The 21,026-nt window shown below is 48.5% G+C and overlaps 2 protein-coding genes across 2 annotated transcripts; one reads left to right on the forward strand and one right to left on the reverse strand.

Annotated features, from left to right (window-relative positions):
* Positions 1 to 612: 612 nt before the first annotated feature.
* On the forward strand, positions 613 to 5,215 carry LOC136453266 (uncharacterized). Its single transcript, XM_066453844.1, has 12 exons — positions 613 to 704; positions 810 to 947; positions 1,070 to 1,125; positions 2,272 to 2,337; positions 2,428 to 2,535; positions 2,854 to 2,920; positions 3,137 to 3,221; positions 3,719 to 3,879; positions 4,043 to 4,144; positions 4,227 to 4,449; positions 4,626 to 4,783; positions 4,880 to 5,215. Exons 1-11 carry the CDS (start codon positions 702 to 704, stop codon positions 4,769 to 4,771), a joined length of 1,155 nt encoding a protein of 384 aa, XP_066309941.1. The 5' UTR covers positions 613 to 701; the 3' UTR covers positions 4,772 to 4,783; positions 4,880 to 5,215.
* Positions 5,216 to 5,774: 559 nt separating this feature from the next.
* On the reverse strand, positions 5,775 to 9,014 carry LOC136453267 (uncharacterized). The gene is made up of 5 exons (XM_066453845.1): positions 8,797 to 9,014; positions 8,510 to 8,647; positions 7,605 to 7,844; positions 6,136 to 6,195; positions 5,775 to 6,056 (listed from the first exon to the last, which is right to left on the reverse strand). The coding sequence occupies exons 1-5, from the start codon at positions 8,911 to 8,913 to the stop codon at positions 5,952 to 5,954; spliced, it is 660 nt and encodes a 219-aa protein (XP_066309942.1). The 5' UTR covers positions 8,914 to 9,014; the 3' UTR covers positions 5,775 to 5,951.
* Positions 9,015 to 21,026: the final 12,012 nt, after the last annotated feature.

Here is a 21,026-nt window from a genome sequence, read left to right on the forward strand (position 1 = left end):
TGGTGGGGCATGTAATGCATGCGTTTCCAGCATGTTTGATGGGCAAGTCCATGCATTCCTAACATGCGAATCGGCAGACTGCCTTCCGTTCCATCCGAGAATGAGTTGGCGATCGAGGCGCCATATAGAATAGTAGGAGTAACTCAGAATCTCCATCTCCTTCCATTTGGTGATATCTAGTACTTCCCCGGTCGTCTATGGTCTATGGGGAAGCACTTGCTATGGTGCTATCTGGCATCGGATGTCGCTGAAGAAGGCAGGGCCTCCCGCGTCATGCATGCCCTACTGCTCAGACCTCACAAATCGATCAGGCGGCAGCGTCACCTATAGAGCCGTAAAAACCGTGTCTTTCGCCGGACCTTGCACACGGCGTCGGTCGACTCGAGGCTCAAATTTGCTCCTTCTCTCTTCGACCTGCACGATGTTTGTTGGGCTGGCGAAGCGAGGGAGTTTGATGAATAAAAATCAAAAGCCTCACACATGTGCCACGCGATGGGCCGGATCTGATGGGCGAGTGCCACCTCGTTGGCATCTCGACAAAGTTTGGCGGGTCCCACCCCCGATCCCGGCCCGGTACTAGTTCCCGTCCCCTCCCTCCCTAGTCTCCGGGGAGAGTACACTGGTCGACTCCAGTCGCTCGCTCGCTCTCTCCCCCGAGGTCCCAGGGACAGGCAGCCGCCGAAGCGCGCCGTCGCGAAGCAATGGCAAGTAGCACGGGTTTCTTATTTCCCGCCGCCGTGGTCTCTCGCTTCCCTCCCTCTCTCTCCGCGCGGCATGTTGACTCCCGTCTCCTCGTTCGTTCTCCCCAGGATTTCAAGGGGTTCTGGGAGTCCAGATTCGGGGGCAAGAAGGAGCCGGAGCAGAACGGGCACGCCAACGGGGAAGCCAACGGGAGCGTGCGGAAGAGGACCTCCGATTTGGCGGTCTACGAGCAGTTCGAGCAGCAGGTAGTGGACTGCGGCCCTCGGCCGGCTTGTGTTGTGATCCTCTGTTTCGTCCCGATGCATGCAGGTGTATGTTGTCAGCTGGGTTTGGTTGATTGATTCATCCCGGTACCGTCTTGTTTCAGGCCAGGCAGACCCAGGTCCGAGCCGCCGCGATTCGCGACGGAAACGCTGATGTGATGTGAGCACTCTTGCTTATCTTACTCTACACACATTCGGTGCTGCGATCTACTTACCCTTTTCAGCATTGCGTTTCTCACGCTGCATGTGATGCGGGGTTGCGGAACAGATCTTGAGCAATTTCCAGTAGGATTGGGCAATGGATGTAGGTTGCTGGGAAAGAATGGGGGTTCACCTGGTGTATCACTGACTTTCTCGGAATGCTTTTGGTGGGGATACAGATAGAGAGATCTATGATTTAGTTGACATCCTGATATAGATAGCGAGTGGGGTGCCAACTGAATCCAAATTTGGCTGGTTCATTCACTGAATGCATGAATGCACCATGCAATCAGTCGCAAAAAAAAAGGCACCATGCAGTCCCTTGTATGCCGTGTGTGGCTAGCATCGTGTGACAAACATAGCTCAAACGGGAATCAAAGGTCGTGGTCCCTTGCCTTGTTGTGGTACACCCTTGTTGCCGTACACCCATACCCGTCCGTCCAAAGGATACAATTCTAGGTTCAGTCTAGGTCAAACTATCTTAGGTTTAACTAATTTTATATAAAAAAAGTACTGTCAACATTTATGACTTTAAATTAAATAGGTAAAATTATGAAAACATATTCCATGTATAATTTAATAATATTTATTTAGTATGATAAATATTAGTATATTTTTAAAAAATTCTGTCATAGCTAAGATGATTCGACTTAGCATTATACTAGAATTGCATCCTTTTTTGGGACCGGGACTAGTAATTCTGCTCTACACTACGAATGACCTGCAGAACACGCACTTGTTTGGTGGCATATAGCAATTTTCCAAGAACCTTTTCAATTTCACTGGGAACTTCACCCCGTGGAACAATTTTTAAGGGGATAACTTCCAGCAGAAGTTTGTGCTGAAATACATTAGCTAATGACCAATTTTTTCCTATTGAGCAATGCACGATTTATTTCTTCAAAAGGACAGAATTACGATGATGCTTAGTAACCAGAACTAACTATTGTCCAAGCGCTTAGTTTTTACTTTCTTAACTTTTACTCAGGTGATCATGCGGGATTCCAATATTGTTATGTCATGATGTTTTCTCGTGTATAACTTTAAGTTGTTCCAAAACATTCTATCTTCTTGAACATCACACTTTTGAATGTGACTTTTGTAGCCAGAAGCCCCTTCTACCTTCATTTGAGTCCGCCGAAATGCGTAATCTCGCAGAGACATTGTTGAGGTAATCTAAACTTCACTGTGGCTTTAAGAATCAGGGAAGGTGTGGTCTCGCTGTTGAAACATTTTATCCCATCATTTGACCTTCTTTCAGGGATATTATTCGCGGCAGCCCAGATGTGAAATGGGAGAGCATCAAAGGACTGGAAAATGCAAAACGCCTTCTAAAAGAAGCTGTTGTCATGCCCATAAAGTACCCAAAGTAAGTTAGCTATTTCTCGCTAAAAGAAAAAAAAATCTAAGTAGAGTGTTAATCTCTCAACATGATAATTCTTATAGCTGTTATCTCTTTGCTGCTGGTAAGAAGTACTGAAGTTAAATATACTATTCTTGCTTTCTTTTGCTCAAAGAATGGTGTTTTAATTTTGATATGAATCAAATTTAGTGAAGAATATTAAAACACGTTCATGCCTTGTACTGCACAAATTGGATAATATGGATACAATGCTAGGCATACGAAGGAGTGCCAATCTTTCTATTTTTTCACTAATTCTATGTGTACTGTTTGTGCTATTTTCAGATATTTCACTGGTCTCCTTTCTCCCTGGAAAGGCATCTTACTTTTTGGCCCCCCGGGGACAGGAAAGGTTTGTGCATGCATACCCATTTAATATGCTAATCCCGCAGATTTATGTGATTCATGTATCGAGTTTTTTTTTTCCAATCCTTTCCTTTTCCTTCTTAGCTGTAGCCACAGTCCTATGGTTCAGAGTCACTATTATGTTGAGCATTTGGTTATATTCTCATGCACTTATCCTTGTACAAAGACAGGCCTCTCAATTTTAACTGAATCCTGTTTTTAGACAATGCTGGCAAAAGCAGTCGCTACTGAGTGCAAAACCACCTTCTTCAACATTTCAGCATCATCAATTGTCAGCAAATGGCGTGGTATGACTTTTTTAGACAAGTCCTGATCACTTCTTCACATTCTCTTCTGTTATTCTGACCAATGTAATTCAAATTTCAGCTGTTAGTTACTCATGAAACATATGCATTGCTGTAGTCAGTGGAGTGTAATTTTAGAAGAACATGAGGATTTTTTTAGTTCTCAAATCCTTGCTGTTTTTAAGTACAGAACTAGATTTCACTTTTGTATGTTCTCATTTCTCTATTAGGATTGGGGAAATACAATTGAAAGATCTTACTGCAAGTGTGGCTATTGTTACCATCTTATACATTACATGGCATGATTCATGACCTATCATTACTAGTATGTTAGTACTAAGTACAAGCTGAAAGTTTGCACAATCAATTGGGGTCACTTCAACAATATTTTATTGTTCTCAAATCCTCGCTGTTCTTAAGTATAGAACTATATTTCACTTTTATATTCTCATTTCTCTATTAGGATTGGAGAATCTAATGTTTTTCACATGCGAGTGCAGGAGATTCAGAGAAGCTTGTCAAAGTTCTGTTTGAGCTTGCTAGGCATCATGCACCATCCACAATATTTCTTGATGAAATAGATGCCATTATCAGCCAGCGTGGTGAAGCTCGTAGTGAGCATGAAGCTAGTCGTCGCTTGAAGACTGAACTACTTATTCAGGTTTCTGCTTGTTTAATGATGTCAAGTAGAGTATAAATTAGCTAGCCCAGATTTGTAATACCTGATTTCTTGTTTGATGTTGTCTCCTGGTTTGAAATTGTGCCGTCAAATAGTGCCCCTGGGTTAAATGTAACATTTATGTTTATGCCAATGTCTATTGCAGATGGATGGTTTGACAAAGACAAACGACTTGGTATTTGTACTTGCAGCTACAAATCTTCCCTGGGAATTGGATGCAGCTATGCTCCGCCGGCTTGAGAAGCGGGTATGTCTTGTAGTTCATTTACATTATCATTTAAGTTGACAAATGGATTGATCTCACCTCTGTTTGTGTCTTTCACCATCAGATTCTTGTACCGCTTCCTGAAGCTGAAGCAAGGCAAGCGATGTTTGAGGATCTTCTGCCAGCAACTACCTCAAAGTTAGAGGTCCCGTACGACATACTAGTTGAAAAGACTGAAGGTTACTCTGGTTCCGATATCCGTCTTGTGTGCAAAGAAGCTGCCATGCAACCACTCAGACGTCTCATGTCAGTTCTTGAAGCCAGTGATGAGTTGGTTCCAGAGGAAGGCAAGTTTTGGTTCTTTTGTGATCTTTACTGGATTTTTCTTTTATTTATCCAGTTAATTCGTGCCATGTTAGTTTACAAACCAAAATATAGGTTCTTGAGTTCCACCTATTATTATCTGCAGGTCCAATGAACATATCTTATATTTCTCTGTGTTTTTTTTTATTCGGATGTGCAGAACTGCCTGAGGTTGGTCCTCTGAAACCTGAAGATATTGAACTTGCATTAAGGAACACTAGGCCGTCAGCGCATCTCCATGCACATCGCTATGAGAAATTCAACCAGGACTATGGTAGCCAGGTCCTATGTTCAGAGTTAGCATGATCTTATTATCAGGTATGGCTTCAGGCTTGACGAAATCTGCTCAACCCAAATGTGCGCTAAACAGAAACTCCAACTCATTTTCCTTACTGAAAGCATGATCTCTTGCAGGTTGATGTTCCATTGAATCATGGAACTAGAGCGTAGGTTGATGGGGTCCCGTATTGTCAAAATTTTTGCTCTGGTAACGAGGCTCCAAGCAGATTGCAATTTCCCTCTGGCTGCAGTACCTTGCATAGGTTGAAGCGCGAGGTGCAGGTGCTTGCTGCTCAGATGTCTGTGGCTCTGTTCATGCAGGCTGAGATTTTCACGAAGCCTTGAACTTACAGCAAAAAAATTGATTCGTTGTCTAGTTACGTGTCTAATAAATGTTAGGAACCCTGCAGAAAAGTACACTCTGGTTATATTGAACGGAAAGCGAGCCAGAGAGCTGGCTTAAGTTTCTTCTGATTGTTGGTGCAGATATCCAGCTCGTTAAACCAAGGTTTAACAACATATTCTTGCATGGTATGGTGGGGGTGGGGGCGCACACAGGCGACGAAAGCTGTTCATTGCGGCTTGTTGCTGCTGGGTAGTCACAATTACAGCAGCTGGCCGGAGCAGCGAATCATCCCGTGTTTTTCAGTTCTTGTTGAGGTCCAAGTACCATGTTCAACGAGGCCGCTAGTCGTCCCGGCACCCGCGTCCAGTGCCTTTCAACACTCCGGTTTGACATCGGCCGCAATAGCGTATACTCGGGTGCTCATTCTCAACCGAGGCCGGGTATCACCACCAGGCAGAGCGTCGCTTCACCATGGCCTGGTGCTGCTTGTGCATGGCACCGTTTATGCAACTATGCGTGCAAGCACTAATGCGCTAGCGAATTCCGGCAGATATATGCACATTGCCACCGGCCAGTTATGGCCTTGGAATTGATATGAAGCATATTTCATATTTGCAGCGTCACAAATACGATATTGCTGGCCTAAGGCTCAAGCTGTTACTACCATTATTTCACTTCCGCAGCAATCAGAAAACCATAAAACTTGTTGGACTTTTCTCCGTTCAAGAGGAGATATTTCAATATGCCTGGCACGTCCAACTTCACTCACAAATATAAGATAAACAAGCACTAACACCAACAAGACATTGTAACGCTGTTCGAACCATCAGAAACAGAAGTCCATCAACTGATTATACCAGCTCAACGTAATCCGCTCAGCGAATCAGTCGTCTTCCCAGACCTGGCATCAGACCAAGCTTTGGCTATTGTGCGTTTCATATCCTCGTCGCCTTCCTCATACATGTTCTGTACAGAATGCATGTAACAAAGTCATAGAATGATCACAAGAAATTCTCAATTAATCCATATGGGAAAAATTATTTACCTTCATTAAGTCCATAATTCCTGACATCGGGTCCTTTTCCTTGTCCATGCTTGGCTTGACCTGTCAACAAAAACAAACTTTAGTCTGACCAGTAGTAATCAGGGTCAGGTAACAAACTTAGCAGTATTCAAACCGGTGCCAAGAAACACTGGTCAAATCTATGCTTTAGGGTTTGCACAAATGGTTGCAAGTTGTTACAACCTCCATCCCCAAAAGACCGCAAAATTAGGTTTCAAACCAGTCAAAATTTTCTGAACTTGACTAAACTTGAGAAAATAATATCACTATTTATTACTTCAAATAGGTATAAAAATATATCCCACATATATACAAGGTTGCTCATTCACTATAACCACTAGTTCTACAACTGAATAGGGATTAATCTAGTGATAATCATTCAGTATAAAAAATATTAATATTTTTTATTTATAAATTTAGTAAAATTGAGATGAATTGACTTAGAAAAGAAAGCTAGTACTTTATTCTTTCTTGGCCGGAGGAAGCACCTACTTCCATGAAATAATTGAGAAAATGGTCAGTAAAAGCACCACGTGTTTTTTTACTAGTAACAACAGAAGAACTACATCGATATTTCCAAATGTAGAAAAAGACCTTCCAAAGAGGCCAGGTGATAAAGGTTGGGGATGGGGTACAAATTCATAAAAACAAACATAGGACAAAATTCAAGTTAAAACTTGATTGATTTTTAAAATATATTTTAAAAGACAAAGTTTACGTACAATATAGGGCAAAATTGTCTACACTATTACCCCTGAAATTCGTTTTTTTATTTTAAGCATGATTTGAGTTTAGACCTGAAATTTTGCATGAATGCAGATCATAACCCCACTTAGAGCTAAAAATTTTCAAACCTCTTCTAAATTTATAAGGCTATGCTTTTTATGAAATTACACCATTTCTAACGTTTGTGCCATTTTCACCAGATATGCACCCCAAAAACTACCACAACAAATAGAAGGCCGAAAATAAAAGATAGCACAGTGATCCAACAATGGTGATACATGGAACTTGAGTACTTGACAAGTAGTTTCCAGCAATCAAGATAACAACAGAATTCGCCCACACAGAGAAGTCTTTACAAATCCCTAGTGATAAATCAGTGCGGTGAGCTCTTGATAACCTATCCAATGCAAAAAAGTTTATCAGCCAGTAATATTTTTTTCACCTAATTGCCTCAATAGAACAGTATGTTCCGTTCAGGAGTGGAAGTAAACCCAACCAACTGAATTGACTGGATTATCATCCATGTGATTCCCACGAGGCATTAGAAAGTAGAAACTAGCTAATGTCTAGGTATGAAATTTTAGTGTGCGGTTGACAAAGTCGATAAAAATAGCGTCCTACAGACAAACTTTTAGTCATCCAGAGCAATCCAATATCAAAGAGGTTAGAACAATTTGAACTTTGAAAATCATAAAGACAATTAGATTACTCAGCATGGTAAGTACCTTATCTTCCTTGAAGTGCAAGTCTAACCAGTTGCCTTTAGAAGCCTTGAAAAGGGTAACAATAACCTTTGTTGGCTTCACCACAACCTTACATTTCTCAGGAACAATTTCCTTGTTGAGCTTTGGTATAGCACACCGATAATTCTTGCCTTTGACATCATGAAACTTTACATCTACTGATGTTGGCTTGAAAGTAGTCTCCACCTTCTCTTGCTCAACTCCCTCAAGGGAAACATATATCTGACATGGGTACAGTCAAGTCAAACAAGAGCAAAATATTATCAAAATGATTAAGCACTATATGTTGGCTTGGTGAACTAACTAACAGAATGAAAGTCATATATGAACTATAAGCACTAACTGAGCTGGAAAATAAATGGATTTGGAATTTTCAATGTACCATATGAATTCATCTTAATCATTAATGATGCACCAAGAAATATTATGAGGTCGTAGCTTCATGACAACCATGATCTCAGTAGTGGTTTCTAACTCCAGTTGCGCATAATTCTTAAAACTACCGGACTACTGGAGATATACTAATAGTGAGCAAGATGAATAAATTTCTTTCTTGAGAATATGAACTTCTGGTGCAAAAGATGAATGATAGATTATATTAATATCCAATCCATGTCTGATGCCAGAAAAGGCTGGCTGGCAATTTATTCACATAGCTCCATCCAATAGGTCCAACATAGTCTTCACCTAATTCACAGTTCTTTGATTGATACTAAACGAAAACGTTGTTTGCCAAACATAGCGGCGACTCGATAATTTTCAGAACTTAGCACTGTCATCCGCAATTGATTAATGCCCTAGGAGACTAGACGATTGGTAAAAATGCAATGCCGGGTTATACAAACCAATTGACGGGACCAAACTAATAAAAACAAGTAACAACATACCTTGATCTTCTCGTTGTCCTGGTCCCAGCTGAACGACCCCAACGTGACGTAGCTTAAAATAGGACGCGCCGCGGGAGAGGGAGCGGGCGCGGAAGCCGCCGCCAGTGGCTCCGGCGACGGTTCGGTTGCCTTCGCCAACTGCCATCGCAATCGCTATGAGACAGCGCAAAGAGACAATCGGAAGAAACGGATCGGAGTCCACCCAGGCGCCGAATGAGATCGGCGGGGAGAACGAGAAAATGGGGAGAGAGGGGCAAAACATAGAAGAGAAGAAGAAAAGGCGCAACCTTTGCCTCAACGTTGCGGATCTCGTTGACGAGGAGGGTCTGGACGCGGGGGTGCTTGGCGAGACCCTCCAGCCGCCGCAGGTCGTCCAGCTCCAGCCGTAGCTCGTCCGCCGACATCTCCGGAGCGCTCTCGGTGCTTCCAGCCGTTCTCGAGGCCTCAGGGCTATCGTGGGCAAGCAGTGGAGGCGGGTCCGTGATTCTGCCGGCTTATGAAGAGGGCAAGATGGGGACCCGATCCCGGATTCCGCGCAGGGTATTTCCCTATACGGGGACGGGGATAGGGCTAAACGGCAGGAAATTGGTCTCCGTCGGGTCTGACGGGGACGGGGATGGTTTGGTGTTCCCCGTCCCCGTTCCCCGTATCTCCGGCCCGCTAAGCTGCTACGCAGACGCGTACAGAGAAAGCCCACTAAAGGCCCAACGCAGCCGAATATATATACTACGGCTAACCCTAGTTCTATCTATCTCACCTCCCGCATCAGACAAACTCCGCCGACGCGCCGACACAGCACCACCACCAGCCTCCGTCTCTGTCTCGCCCTCTCCCTTTCAGGCCTCATCTTCCACTTTCAGCAGTTCGCACAAGGCACCCCACCTGGCCACCTGCATCTCCATACGGGCATACGCCGAGCGCCCGTTGCATACTGTGCTGCGTTCCAAGGATAGAACACCGGTAGCTCAAATCCAGCAAGAAACGGCCGAGCAAGCAAAAGGGACAGGACGTGGTCTGTGGAGGTGCGGCTCAAATCCGTTGGAGCCTGCTCCTGCTTCTTCTGTGTAGAATCAGAGTACTAGGCCTGGTTTAGATGCCATCCAAATTCAAGTTTTTTCACTCTCTCTCCATCACATCAATTTTTAGCCGTTTGCATGAAGTATTAAATGTAGGTAAAAAAATAACTAATTACACAGTTTAGTTGAAAATCACGAGATGAATCTTTTGAGCCTAGTTGATCCACGATTGGACAATATTTGTCAAATAAGACGAAAGTGATACTATTCATCAGGTTAAAAAAATTTGCAAAGTGAACGAGGGCCTACTAGATCCATCTATGTACAGCGTGCTTGTGCATCGGAGCCTGCTTTTGCTCCCGCCCTCCAGATCTGTGTGCTACTAGATGCTCTCTGAGTGTAATGATGTATGTCCAATGCATTGCGTGCTTGTGCAATGGTGCCTCCTTATTTTTATTGGAATTTTATGGTGTTCAATTTATTCTTCTCCTGCACTTTTATATGGTTGTATTCTTCTTGGCTGTGTCAGTTGAAACGAGGATGGGGATCCCCGGTGTTCAATTTGTTCTTCTCCTACACTTTTATATGGTTGTATTCTAATGGCCTGTGTCAGTTGAAACGGGGACGGGATCTCCGCGGGGATAAATTCCCCGCTCGGGGACGGGGATGGGAGAAGCTTGAGCCCCGACAGTTGTGACGGGGACGGGGACAGGGAGGCACTCCCCGACGGGGATTTCCCCGTTGCCATCTGGAGTTTGGACGGGGTTTGTTTGGCAACGAATGGATGGAGAAAGAAGGTTCTGGAGCCGTGGTGATACGATAAGAAAATGAAAAAGGACGGTTTTGTGCGGAGAGAAATGGGCCGGGTCCGGGGAAGACGGTTTGTGGCCCATCTTTACGGTGCCAAGGGCTTACCCTAGCGGGATGAGAAATTGGTAATTGTGCTTTCATGGCCCAACTTTACAGTTCCGTCCAGTTTTTTGTGTGTGTGTGTGTGTTTTCAATCTGTACTAAGTTCAGATATTATGTACTGTAGTATTTAATTAAAATACAGTTCAAGGATCAAATCATGCGGACGATAAACATTAATTAAGAGCACAAAAGAACGAGTTGTCAACTGTGAGCCATGTTCCGACGAGCGTGTCATGACAAGTTATGCGTGCTAGTAAAAACATTTTTTACTGCTCAACTGCTACTAGTCGCATTTTGGCGGTGTTGGCGTGGTGTGGTCACCGAGCCAAGCATTTGTCGTCCCTATAAATGCTGTCAACGGCCGGGTAGCAGGCAGCAGCAGTTTGTGCAGTCATTTCTGGGACAGATTCAGGAAGATGCCTGCCTCCCGATCTCGCATTCTCGCTTCGCTGGCTCGCGCGCGGCGACGCCTTGTTTATCTCCGCCTCAAATTTTAAAAAAGTGCTACACTATCTATTACATCGAATGTTTACGGCTCGTGTATGGAGCATTAAATATAGACAAAAAAAACTAATTGTACAGTTTGGTGGGAAATTGCGAGACAAACGTTTTGAGCCTAATTAGTCCATGATTAAACACTAATTAACAAATAAAAACGAAAGTACTACCGTAACCCCAAATTCCAATTTCCTGAAACTAAACACGAGCTGAGTTAACCCAAACGACCATGCAGCATGATGTGTCTGTCTGTAGCTGCTGTGCGTGGCAGCCGCGGCTTGGCTTGTGTCGTATTTAACCATATAACTATAGATTACGTGCCCGATAAAAGTAGTTTACATTTAACTAAATTTTTAGTGAGTACTAGTCACATTTACAACTCAAAGATAATATATTATGAAAAAATACATTTCGTAATTAATTTAATAATATTTATTTAATATTATAAATATTAATAATTTTTTATCTATAATTGACAGAACTTAAAATACTAAACTATGACACTGTGCAAACTGTGTTCTTTCCTCGAACGAGGGAGGGAGTACTCCTACTTTACTCTGCTACGCCGGTATAAGGCGACATTTACCAAGTGCTATTCACTCGCAAAACTAGTGAAATGTACAGTTACATGCGACCATGTATATATTACTATTACACTGCTACAGCTACAGGTGTTACAATATGTGTGTTAGGGTGTGTTTAGTTCGTGAAATGAAAATTTTTGGTAAAATAGCTGAATTCGTCCCTGAACTATCGTGCTGGGCTCAATTTCGTCCCTCAACTATAAAAACATCCGATTCAGTCCCTGAACTATCGTGCTGGGCTCAATTTCGTCCCTCAACTATAAAAACGTCCGATTCAGTCCCTGAAGTATCGTACTGGGCTCAATTTCAAATTTAACACATTTGTTTTTTTATTTTTAAATCTAATCTGGTTAATATACTGCTAAAACTTGGTTCGTTTTTTTTCTGAGCATCTTAAAGACCTCAAATTAAAAAAAAACTCAAAACTAAAACATTGTAGATCTCATCGAGAACTACAATTTCCATATATAAAGTATCTCTATTTGACCCCATATATGAGAGATACGATTTTTCCAATGCGATAAGCACTTGTACGCAATTAGTATATTGTTAAAATATTATTTAATTTTTTTGAGCATCTTAATGACCTCAAAATAAAAAACTCAAAACTATAAAGTTGTAGATCTCATCGAGAGCTATAATTTTTATATAAAAATCATCTTCATCCAAAATCGTATAAAAAAATATAAAAATCCTCACTAGGCCACTCCCGTGTGCGCGGTAGCCCTGTAGCGCCACGCCCAGGAGACGGACGCGACAAGGTGCAAACTTAGAAAAAAATATATCTTTTTTATACGATCTTGGATGAAGATGATTTTTATATGAAAATTATAGCCCTCGACGAGATCTACAACTTTATAGTTTTGAGTTTTTTAATTTGAGGTCATTAAGATGCTCAAAAAAATTAAATAATATTTTAACAGTATATTAATCGGGTACAAGTGCTTATCGCATTGGAAAAATCGTATCTCTCATATATGGGGTCAAATGGAGATACTTTATATATGAAAATTGTAGTTCTCGATGAGATCTACAACGTTCTAGTTTTAAGTTTTTTAATTTGAGGTCTTTAAGATGCTCAGAAAAAAAACAAACTAAGTTTTAGCAGTATATTAACCAGATTAGATTTAAAAAAAAAGCAACTGTGTTAAATTTAAAATTGAGCCTAGCACGATAGTTCAGGGACTGAATCGGACGTTTTTATAGTTGAAGGACGAAATTGAGCCTAGCACGATAGTTCAGGGATGGAATCGGACTTTTTTATAGTTGAGGGACGAAATTGAGCCCAGCACGATAGTTCAGGGACTGAATCGGACGTTTTTATAGTTGAGGGACGAAATTGAGCCCAGCACGATAGTTCAGGGACGAATTCGCCTATTTTGCCAAAATTTATAGATGTCACATCGGATGTTTCGGGAATATCGGAAGGGGTTTTCGGATACTAATAAAAAAAACTAATTACATAGCTCGCCTGAAAACTGCGAGACGAATTTATTAAGCCTAATTAATCTACCATTAGCGCATGTAGTTACTGTAGCACTTATGGCTAATCATGAATTAATTAGTCTTAAAACATTCGTCTCGCGATTTCCAACTAAACTGTGCAATTAATTTTTATTTTCGTCTATATTTAATATTCCATGCATGTGCCACAAGATTTGATGTGATAGTTTGGTGTGAAATTTTTTTTGAGCTAAAGCAGGCCTTACTATCCCTACCCCAGGCCCCGGGAGTATACGTGTGTAACTGGGCCAAAAACCTTGGCGTCGCATGCATGGTTCCCAGTGGCCCAATCCCCATCATCGCCTGCACCGTGCCGCGCCTGTGTGCTTGAGTCTTCAACTTGCTCAGATCCCTCGAGTGGTGATCCGTGTGTGATTTTACTACAGCATCGATCAACACACATCGCATGACACGGCGCGGCACGCACGTCTAGAGCCCGCCCGATCGATGACTTCAGCGGCGCTGTCGTCTCGTCGATCTGTCGTGCTCAGAAGTCACGAACGGGGCCGGGACGATGTAGTATTTATAGATTGCTAGCTCATCGTGGTACGCAACGTACGGAGACCGCCGGAACTTTGACGAAGAGCGGAACAGGAGCTGGGCTCATCGATCCCAGGCCGGAGCACGCCACATGCATGGGGCGGACACAGCACGCTTGCATGGAGGGACAAAGACACATGCCGCGCCACTTAAGCGCCTAACCACCGGGCGCGCCCAGAGGCCAGCTTACCGGCGTCCACGACGCCGGTAATAAAGCAAGCAGGATAGCGCTAGCGCCAAAACGATTCACTCCACCAGTCTGCCCCGTACACGTCTCATCTCATCTGACGCAGTGATGCGTACGTTCGAGCCCACCGGGCGGCGGGTCTCGGCGGCGGCGCCACGTCGATCCTGATCCTCGCCGTCGGAACAACGCGCCCGCCCATGGATGCCATGGCACCGCGCCACCGCGAATGAGATCGAGAGAGACCAGACCAGGCACCGCGAAGATGGCAGCAGCAGTGCAGCACGGCCTGGCTAGGCTTGGCTGGCCTGAGGCCGAGTCCTGACCCTCTGAGCTGAGCTCGGAAGGCAATGCATGCAGACGACGCGACAGCCCTGAGCCGGAGCATGCTGTCCTCATCAATGATCAATGGCAAACAGCGCCGGGCGAGTCGCGTCCAGGCCAGGCCCCCAGGGTCCAGACACGTCGAGCTCCTGAGACGAGAAGATAGAGGAGAGGACCATGGCGGGCGGGCGCGCGTACGTTCGCGGGCCCCCGCCCCCCAGGTTACAGGGCGCCAAACAGCTAGCGACATGCCGCTCTGCCCCGCGCCACCGCACGCGATGGGCAAAAGTAGGGTGCCGGGCTGCCCGACCGTGCTCTGCCCCCGCTTTGCATTGCACTGCTTGCCACTGCACGATCTGCACCCCTCTGCTCGGCTTTGCGTCGCTTTTGCCTTTTCCCCCGGTCCCGTGACGAGCGCGAGGGCCGGAGGACAGGCCACAGTGCGCGGAGGACACATGCGCCAAGCTTCCACAGGGAGAGGCCTGGTCGCCTGGCCTACGAGGCTGCCAAAAGGCGTAGGCGTGGCAGGGGACGGACAGGGAAAAGCCAAGGGAATGCATGCACACAAGCTATTGCTCGGTGTACGGAGCCCTTCTACTAGCGCTAGCGGCTGTGCGCGCGATCCGATCTTGTATGGATTTTGTCCATGATTAGCTAATGTTAGTGGATAACAGTGTTAGATTGATCTCCAATCCTAAACTAGATCCAATGGTTTAGTTGGGTCTTTGATCTGTGTCTTGATCGGGGACGTCTAGTCCACTATGACTGGAGGACCCCTGTCACACCGCGTAATAAATAGAGGTGGGGCCGGCGACTCAAGTCACGAGGCTCGCCTGAGTCGAGCTCCCTACCGACAAACCCTAAACTCGATCTAGAGGGCGCATAGCCAGTGACGGGAAGTCACCAGCCACGTCGCCACCGGACTGCGTCACCTCCACCACTGCACTGCGCCGCCATTGGTCTTCACCGCCGGTCGCCACTGCTCATCACTGACACCGTCTTCATCGACCGTCGCTGCCCTCACGCAGATATCGGAACAACGACTATGGACGAAGCCACTGGATCTGTCGGGTACCATAAAACGGGGTACCTCGAGCGTATATCGAAAGAACCATTTTAACCCCATAAAAAACAAAGCCAGAAGGTAAGCCGTTGGTTAACCACCGGCCCCGTCCGAGCCCACCGGCTCTCCGCCTCCCCTTTTGCCTCGCACGGGAGGTCTCGACGTCCTGACGAATCTCCGCCTCGCGCGAGGCCTCTTACGGGAGGCCTCGACAAGGAACCCATTCTCCGTCTCGCCCAAGGTGACACGCGTACAGCCTCGAACGAGACAGCGATTCTCCGTATCTCTCGAGGCTAGCTCGGCAATGACCCGTCGCTCCCGCCTCGACCAGTCTTCCCGACAGCGCGTCACGTCCTTTTAATGCGTCAACCGCTCCCGCAATCTCAGCCGGACGACGGCTCGACACCGTAGAGTGGCCGACGGGACAAGGAGTCGCATCAACGCCATACCGACTAGGACAGTGCGCGGCTGGGATTACCGGCCACTGTGTTCTGGTGCTGTGCCCACGATCAGCGCCTGCACTACACTGTGCCACGTAACCCCCGCCCCGAAGACAACGTGGCATGGGGAGTCTAGTCCGGGTCACCATAGCCTCGGAATCAGCGTACGAGACCAACTGTTCCCTCCTAGCCTCGGTCATCTACATCAGGGTCTCGGCAACCTCGGGATTCACGTCTGCCGAGACCCCCACGACGGTTTGGCCTCAGCACCAACTGAGCCTCGGCTTCTCGCACAGTCAACACACAGTGACCCGCACGCCGACTGCCACGCCCGCTTCGAGGTAACCCTAGAGCTCCCATGACGCACAGGCTCGGATGTGACCGGCGCGTCGCATCAGTATTGCAAGGACGGACCACTCCGTCGGCCACGCCGTCATAGGAATAGGCTACAGGGCTCGGACATGCCGCCTCCGACCGCACGACGCCGTGTAGCTAGCGAATGTATTACCCTCATCCCCTCTTCAACTATAAAAGGGAGGGACTAGGGCCATTCCGAAGGGAGAGGCAGGCAACTAGACCTAGGCTCACGCAACGAACTTACGCACAAACGCACGAACGAACACATGAGCTTTTCTACGGCTTGAGATCAACATCCCAAGCAATCCACACCGCTCCACGAAGAGACTTGGGATTAGCTCCCTCTCTCGCCCTGCTTGTAACCCCCTACTACGAGCATTTCGGAGCAAGAAATACAAGATCGACCTCTCGAACTGGACGTAGGGTACCCATCACCCGAACCAGTATAATCCTTGTGTCTCTTTGCATCACCATCCAGGGCTAGGAACATGCAGTACAAATTTACTAGTTGGTTGAGGACCCGCCGGTCCAAAACACCGACAGTTGGCGCGCCAGGTAGGGGCCTCTACGTGTCAGCTTCGTCATCTCGACAAGTTCCGGATGGCAGACCCCGTACGACCACTACGTCTTGGCACGGTGATCTGATTCGAGAGCCTAGAGTTCATGTCTTTGGGATTTGAGTACGACATGGTGCTCCTCATACCCTGGGCCCCACCGACCGACGACGACTCCACGTACCGGCAGCCTAGGCACAGGCGACGCCCGGGCGGCCGCTCTCGTTGTGCTCGTCAAGCGCGACATGGGTAGGACCACCACGACACCGCCCAAGCTCAGGGCGGCGTGCCGCGCTCCACCGGCATCCCGCGCCCAGCTGTTGGCATAGGATCCCTGGTCAGGGACCTGTCTAGCCTGAGCTTGGACAAGGGAAAAATGCCGGCGGCACGCGGCGACGCCCCAACATCAAGCTCTGCTCCACCACGTCCTGCGGAGCTAACTCCGGTGGAGCAGAGCCCCGCAATGGCACCATCCTCATACCCCTTTGGGTTGAGAAATGCCGCTGCCTCCTACGCTTTCGCTCACGTGGATCCCCCAGGACGCCGCCAGCATTTCGCCCTTGACTTTGACGAGCGGATTTCTCCGAACTCCACGACCCTAAAACCATGCGCCGCTTCTTGGTCGCAAGCAACTACTGCTTCGGCTACTCAGACTCCGACGACGAAGGTGCTTACGACCCCACTTGTGAGTGCTTCCACATCGGGCTCGGGATGCCAAGGACGGGCGAGAAGGATGAGGGGGCAGGTAGCCGTTCCCCGCTTCACCCGGGTGCAGGTGCCGCCACACCTCCGCGCATTGTCCTACCGGCAGCGCGGAACGAGAACCTCGCCCCCGCACGACCTCAACGCCCGGACCTGGAATAGCTCTGTGAGCTCTAGGCCAAGGTCGAGCAAGACCAACTCCTCCTATAGCAGCTACGAGATACTCTCAAGCAGGAGCATCGAGGTCACAGCGAGGGCGGAGGAGCCCGACAGAGGGCCCGCAACGTGCACCACCGCATCAACAAGGACGAAGGGAGTGAGCAATCCCCAATCTTCAATCGCGCTAGCCAGAACATCGCGGCTGCGGCGATGCTAGTCCGCACGATGCTCGATCCCTCCACCACGGAGGGGTGACGGGTTCGCGGCGAGCTCCGAGATCTCCCTGAGACCGCCGCAGTGCAGCAAGCCGAGAGTTCCACCTCTTGACGGTGCGGGGACGCCTCAAACCTTCTCATGGCACCGCCTCGACAGAATAGGAAGGCCTCGGTATGTCCTGAGCCCGCTCGGGCACCGATAGCCCCTCGGGTCCCCTTGCTGCTCGACCGCCTTGGCAACCAACGTGAGGCACAGGGAGACCATGAGGTGGTCAGCAGGCGATGACGCCACGACAATGAGGGGCCCGCCCAGGGCTACCATCTGCACCGAGGTGGCCGTTGTGACAGTGAGGAGGACTGCAGTCCTTCTCCTGAACCGCCTGGCCCTCGAGTCTTCAGCAGAGCCATCCACGCTGCTCATTTCCCGGCCTAGTTTCGGCAACCAGCCAACCTCACGAAGTATAGCGGCGAGACCAATCCCGAACTTTGGCTTGCCGATTACCACCTGACTTGTCAACTAGGTGGCGCGGACGATGACCTGCTCATCATCCGCAACCTCCCCTTGCTCTTGTTAGACTCGGTGCGAGCCTGGCTCGAGCACCTTCCTCCCTCACAGATCCACGACTGGCGCGACTTGGTTAGGATCTTCATCGGGAATTTCTAGGGCACATATGTGTGCCCTGGAAACTCCTAGGACCTTAAGAGCTATCGCCAAAAACTGGACGAGTCTCTCCGAGACTTCATCCGGTGCTTCTCTAAACAGTGCACCGAGTTGCCCAGCGTCGACAACTCAGAAATCGTCCAGGCTTTCCTCTCCGGCACCACCTGCCAAGACTTGGTCTAAGAGTTAGGCCAGAACATGCCGCGCTCGGCTGCCGTGCTCCTCGATATCGCCGCCAACTTCACCTCCGGCGAAGAGGCTGTTGGGGCCATCTTCCCCGAGAACGACGCTAAGGGGAAGCGGAGGGACGAGGCCCCCGAGGCCTTGGCTCCCCACCTCCCCAAGAGAAAGAAAAAGGGTCACCAGGGGAAGTAGGCCGTCCTCGAGGCTGATCTGGTCATGGCCACAGAACGCAAGAATCCCCAAGCCCCTAGGGGCCCCAGGCCTTTCAACGACATGCTTAAGAAACCCTGCCCTTACCACTAAGGCTCGGTAAAGCATGCCCTCGAGGATTGCTCCATGTTGCGGGGTTACTACGCCAAGCTCGGGCTCCCCGACGACAACGCCAAGCAGAAAGGCGCCGGTGACCGGGACGATGACAAGGACGACGGGTTCCCCGAGGTGCACAACGCCTTCATGATCTTTGGTGGACCCTCGGCATGCCTTACGGTGTGCTAGCGAAAGAAGGAACGCCGAGAGGTCTTCTCGGTTAGGGTGGCCAATCCCCGATACCTCAACTGGTCTCGGGAGGCGATCACCTTTGATCGAGATGACCACCCCGACCATGTCTCGAATCCCGGGTAGTACCCGCTTGTGGTCGACCCGATCGTGGGCAACACCCGGCTCACCAAGGTATTGATGGATGGAGGCAGCGGCCTCAACATCCTCTACGCCAGCACCCTGGAGCTCCTGGAGATCGACCGATCGAGGCTCCGAGGTGATGCCACGCCTTTCCACGGCATCGTGCCAGGGAAACGCACGCGACCCCTCGGGCGCATCGACCTTCCTGTTTGCTTCGGCACCCCCTCCAACTACCGCAAGGAGGTCCTTACCTTCGAGGTGGTTGGATTCAGGGGAACCTACCACGCCATCCTAGGGTGGCCATGCTACGCCAAGTTCATGGCAGTCCCCAACTACACCTACCTCAAGCTTAAGATGCTGGGTCCCAACGGCGTCATCACGATTGAGTCCACATACGAACATGCATACGACTACGACGTCGAGTGCATCGAGTACGCCAAGGCTCTCGTAGAGGCCGAGACCCTCATCGCCAACCTCGACCGGCTCGGTGGCGAGGCACCTGACTCCAAGCGTCGCGCCAGGACGTTCGAGCCCGTGGAGGCCATCAAGCTCGTCCTAGTTGACCCTGCCTGCCCTGACGACCGGACGCTGAGGATCAGCGCCACTCTCGACATCAAATAGGAAGCCGTGCTCGTCGACTTTCTCCATGCGAATACCGATATGTTCGCATGGGGTCCCTCGGACATGCTGGGCATACTGAGAGAGGTCGCTGAGCACGCCTTGGACATCCGGGCCGGCTCCAGGCCGGTGAAACAGCACCTACGCCGATTCGACGAGGAAAAACGCAGGACCATCGGCGAGGAGGTGCAGAAGCTCTTAGCGGCCAGATTCATCAAGGAAGTATCCCATCCAGAGTGGTTGGCTAACCCCGTGTTGGTCAGGAAGAAAAGTGGGAAGTGGAGGATGTGTGTAGACTACACCAGTTTGAATAAAGCCTATCCAAAAGTCCCCTTCCTATTACCTTGAATCGATCAAATCGTTGACTCCACTGCGGGATGCGAGACCCTGTCTTTTCTTGATGCGTATTCCGGTTACCATCAAATCAAGATGAAAGAGTCCGACCAGCTCGTGACTTCTTTCATCACCCCATTCGGCATGTACTGCTATGTGACTATGCCTTTCGGCCTCAGAAACGCAGGGGCCACATACCAGCGGTGCATGACCCAGGTCTTTGGCGACCACATTGGGTGAACCGTCGAAGCCTATGTAGACGACATCATGGCCAAGTCCAGAAGGGCCGAGGATCTCGTCGATGACCTAGAGATAGCCTTCAAATGCCTTAGAGAGAAGGGCATCAAGCTCAATCCCGAGAAGTGTGTGTTTGGAGTCCCTCGAGGCATGCTCTTGGGATTCATAGTCTCGGAACACGACATCGAAGCCAACCCAGAGAAGGTCTCGGCCGTAACCAGCATGGGACCAATCTGAGACCTCAAGGGAGTGCAGAGGGTCATGGGATGCCTTGCGGCCCTAAGCCGCTTTATCTCGCGCCTCGGCGAAAAAGGCTTGCCTCTGTACCGCCTCTTGAGAAAATTCGAACGCTTTTCTTGGACCCCCGAGGCCGAAGAAGCCCTCGCCAAGCTCAAAGCACTGCTCACCAATCCCCCCGTCCTGGTACCACTGGCCAGAGATGAGGCCCTCTTACTCTACGTCACCGCAACGACCCAAGTGGTCAGCGCTGCCGTAGTAGTAGAGAGGCAGGAAGAGGGGCATGCTCTACCCATCCAACGACCTGTCTACTTCATCAGCGAAGTGCTCTCCGAGACCAAAACACGATACCCCCACATCCAGAAGTTGATCTACGCCGTAGTCTTAGCTCGGCGCAAGCTGCGTCACTACTTCGAGTCACACCCAATAACCGTGGTGTCATCTTTCCCCTTGGGAGAGATAATCCATAACCGGGAGGCTTCGGGTAGGATAGCCAAGTGGGCCATCGAACTCATGGGGGAAGCCCTGACCTTTGCGCCTTGGAAAGCAATAAAGTCTCAGGTCTTGGCCGATTTTGTA

Source organism: Miscanthus floridulus, chromosome 5 (genome assembly GCF_019320115.1).
Source record: "Miscanthus floridulus cultivar M001 chromosome 5, ASM1932011v1, whole genome shotgun sequence".
Taxonomy (NCBI): domain Eukaryota; kingdom Viridiplantae; phylum Streptophyta; class Magnoliopsida; order Poales; family Poaceae; genus Miscanthus; species Miscanthus floridulus.

What these genes read in the sequence shown, in the direction of transcription:
- LOC136453266 (XM_066453844.1), top strand. An exon ending in ATGCCCATAAAGTACCCAAA is followed by an intron (nt 2,536 to 2,853) that starts GTAAGTTAGCTA and finishes TGCTATTTTCAG; the next exon opens with ATATTTCACTGGTCTCCTTT. An exon ending in GCCCCCCGGGGACAGGAAAG is followed by an intron (nt 2,921 to 3,136) that starts GTTTGTGCATGC and finishes TCCTGTTTTTAG; the next exon opens with ACAATGCTGGCAAAAGCAGT.
- LOC136453267 (XM_066453845.1), bottom strand. Translation starts at nt 8,913, where the DNA reads ATGTCGGCGGACGAGCTACGGCTGGAGCTGGACGACCTGCGGCGGCTG. An exon ending in TCCGCAACGTTGAGGCAAAG is followed by an intron (nt 8,648 to 8,796) that starts GTTGCGCCTTTT and finishes TTGCGATGGCAG; the next exon opens with TTGGCGAAGGCAACCGAACC. An exon ending in TGCACTTCAAGGAAGATAAG is followed by an intron (nt 6,196 to 7,604) that starts GTACTTACCATG and finishes TTTTGTTGACAG; the next exon opens with GTCAAGCCAAGCATGGACAA.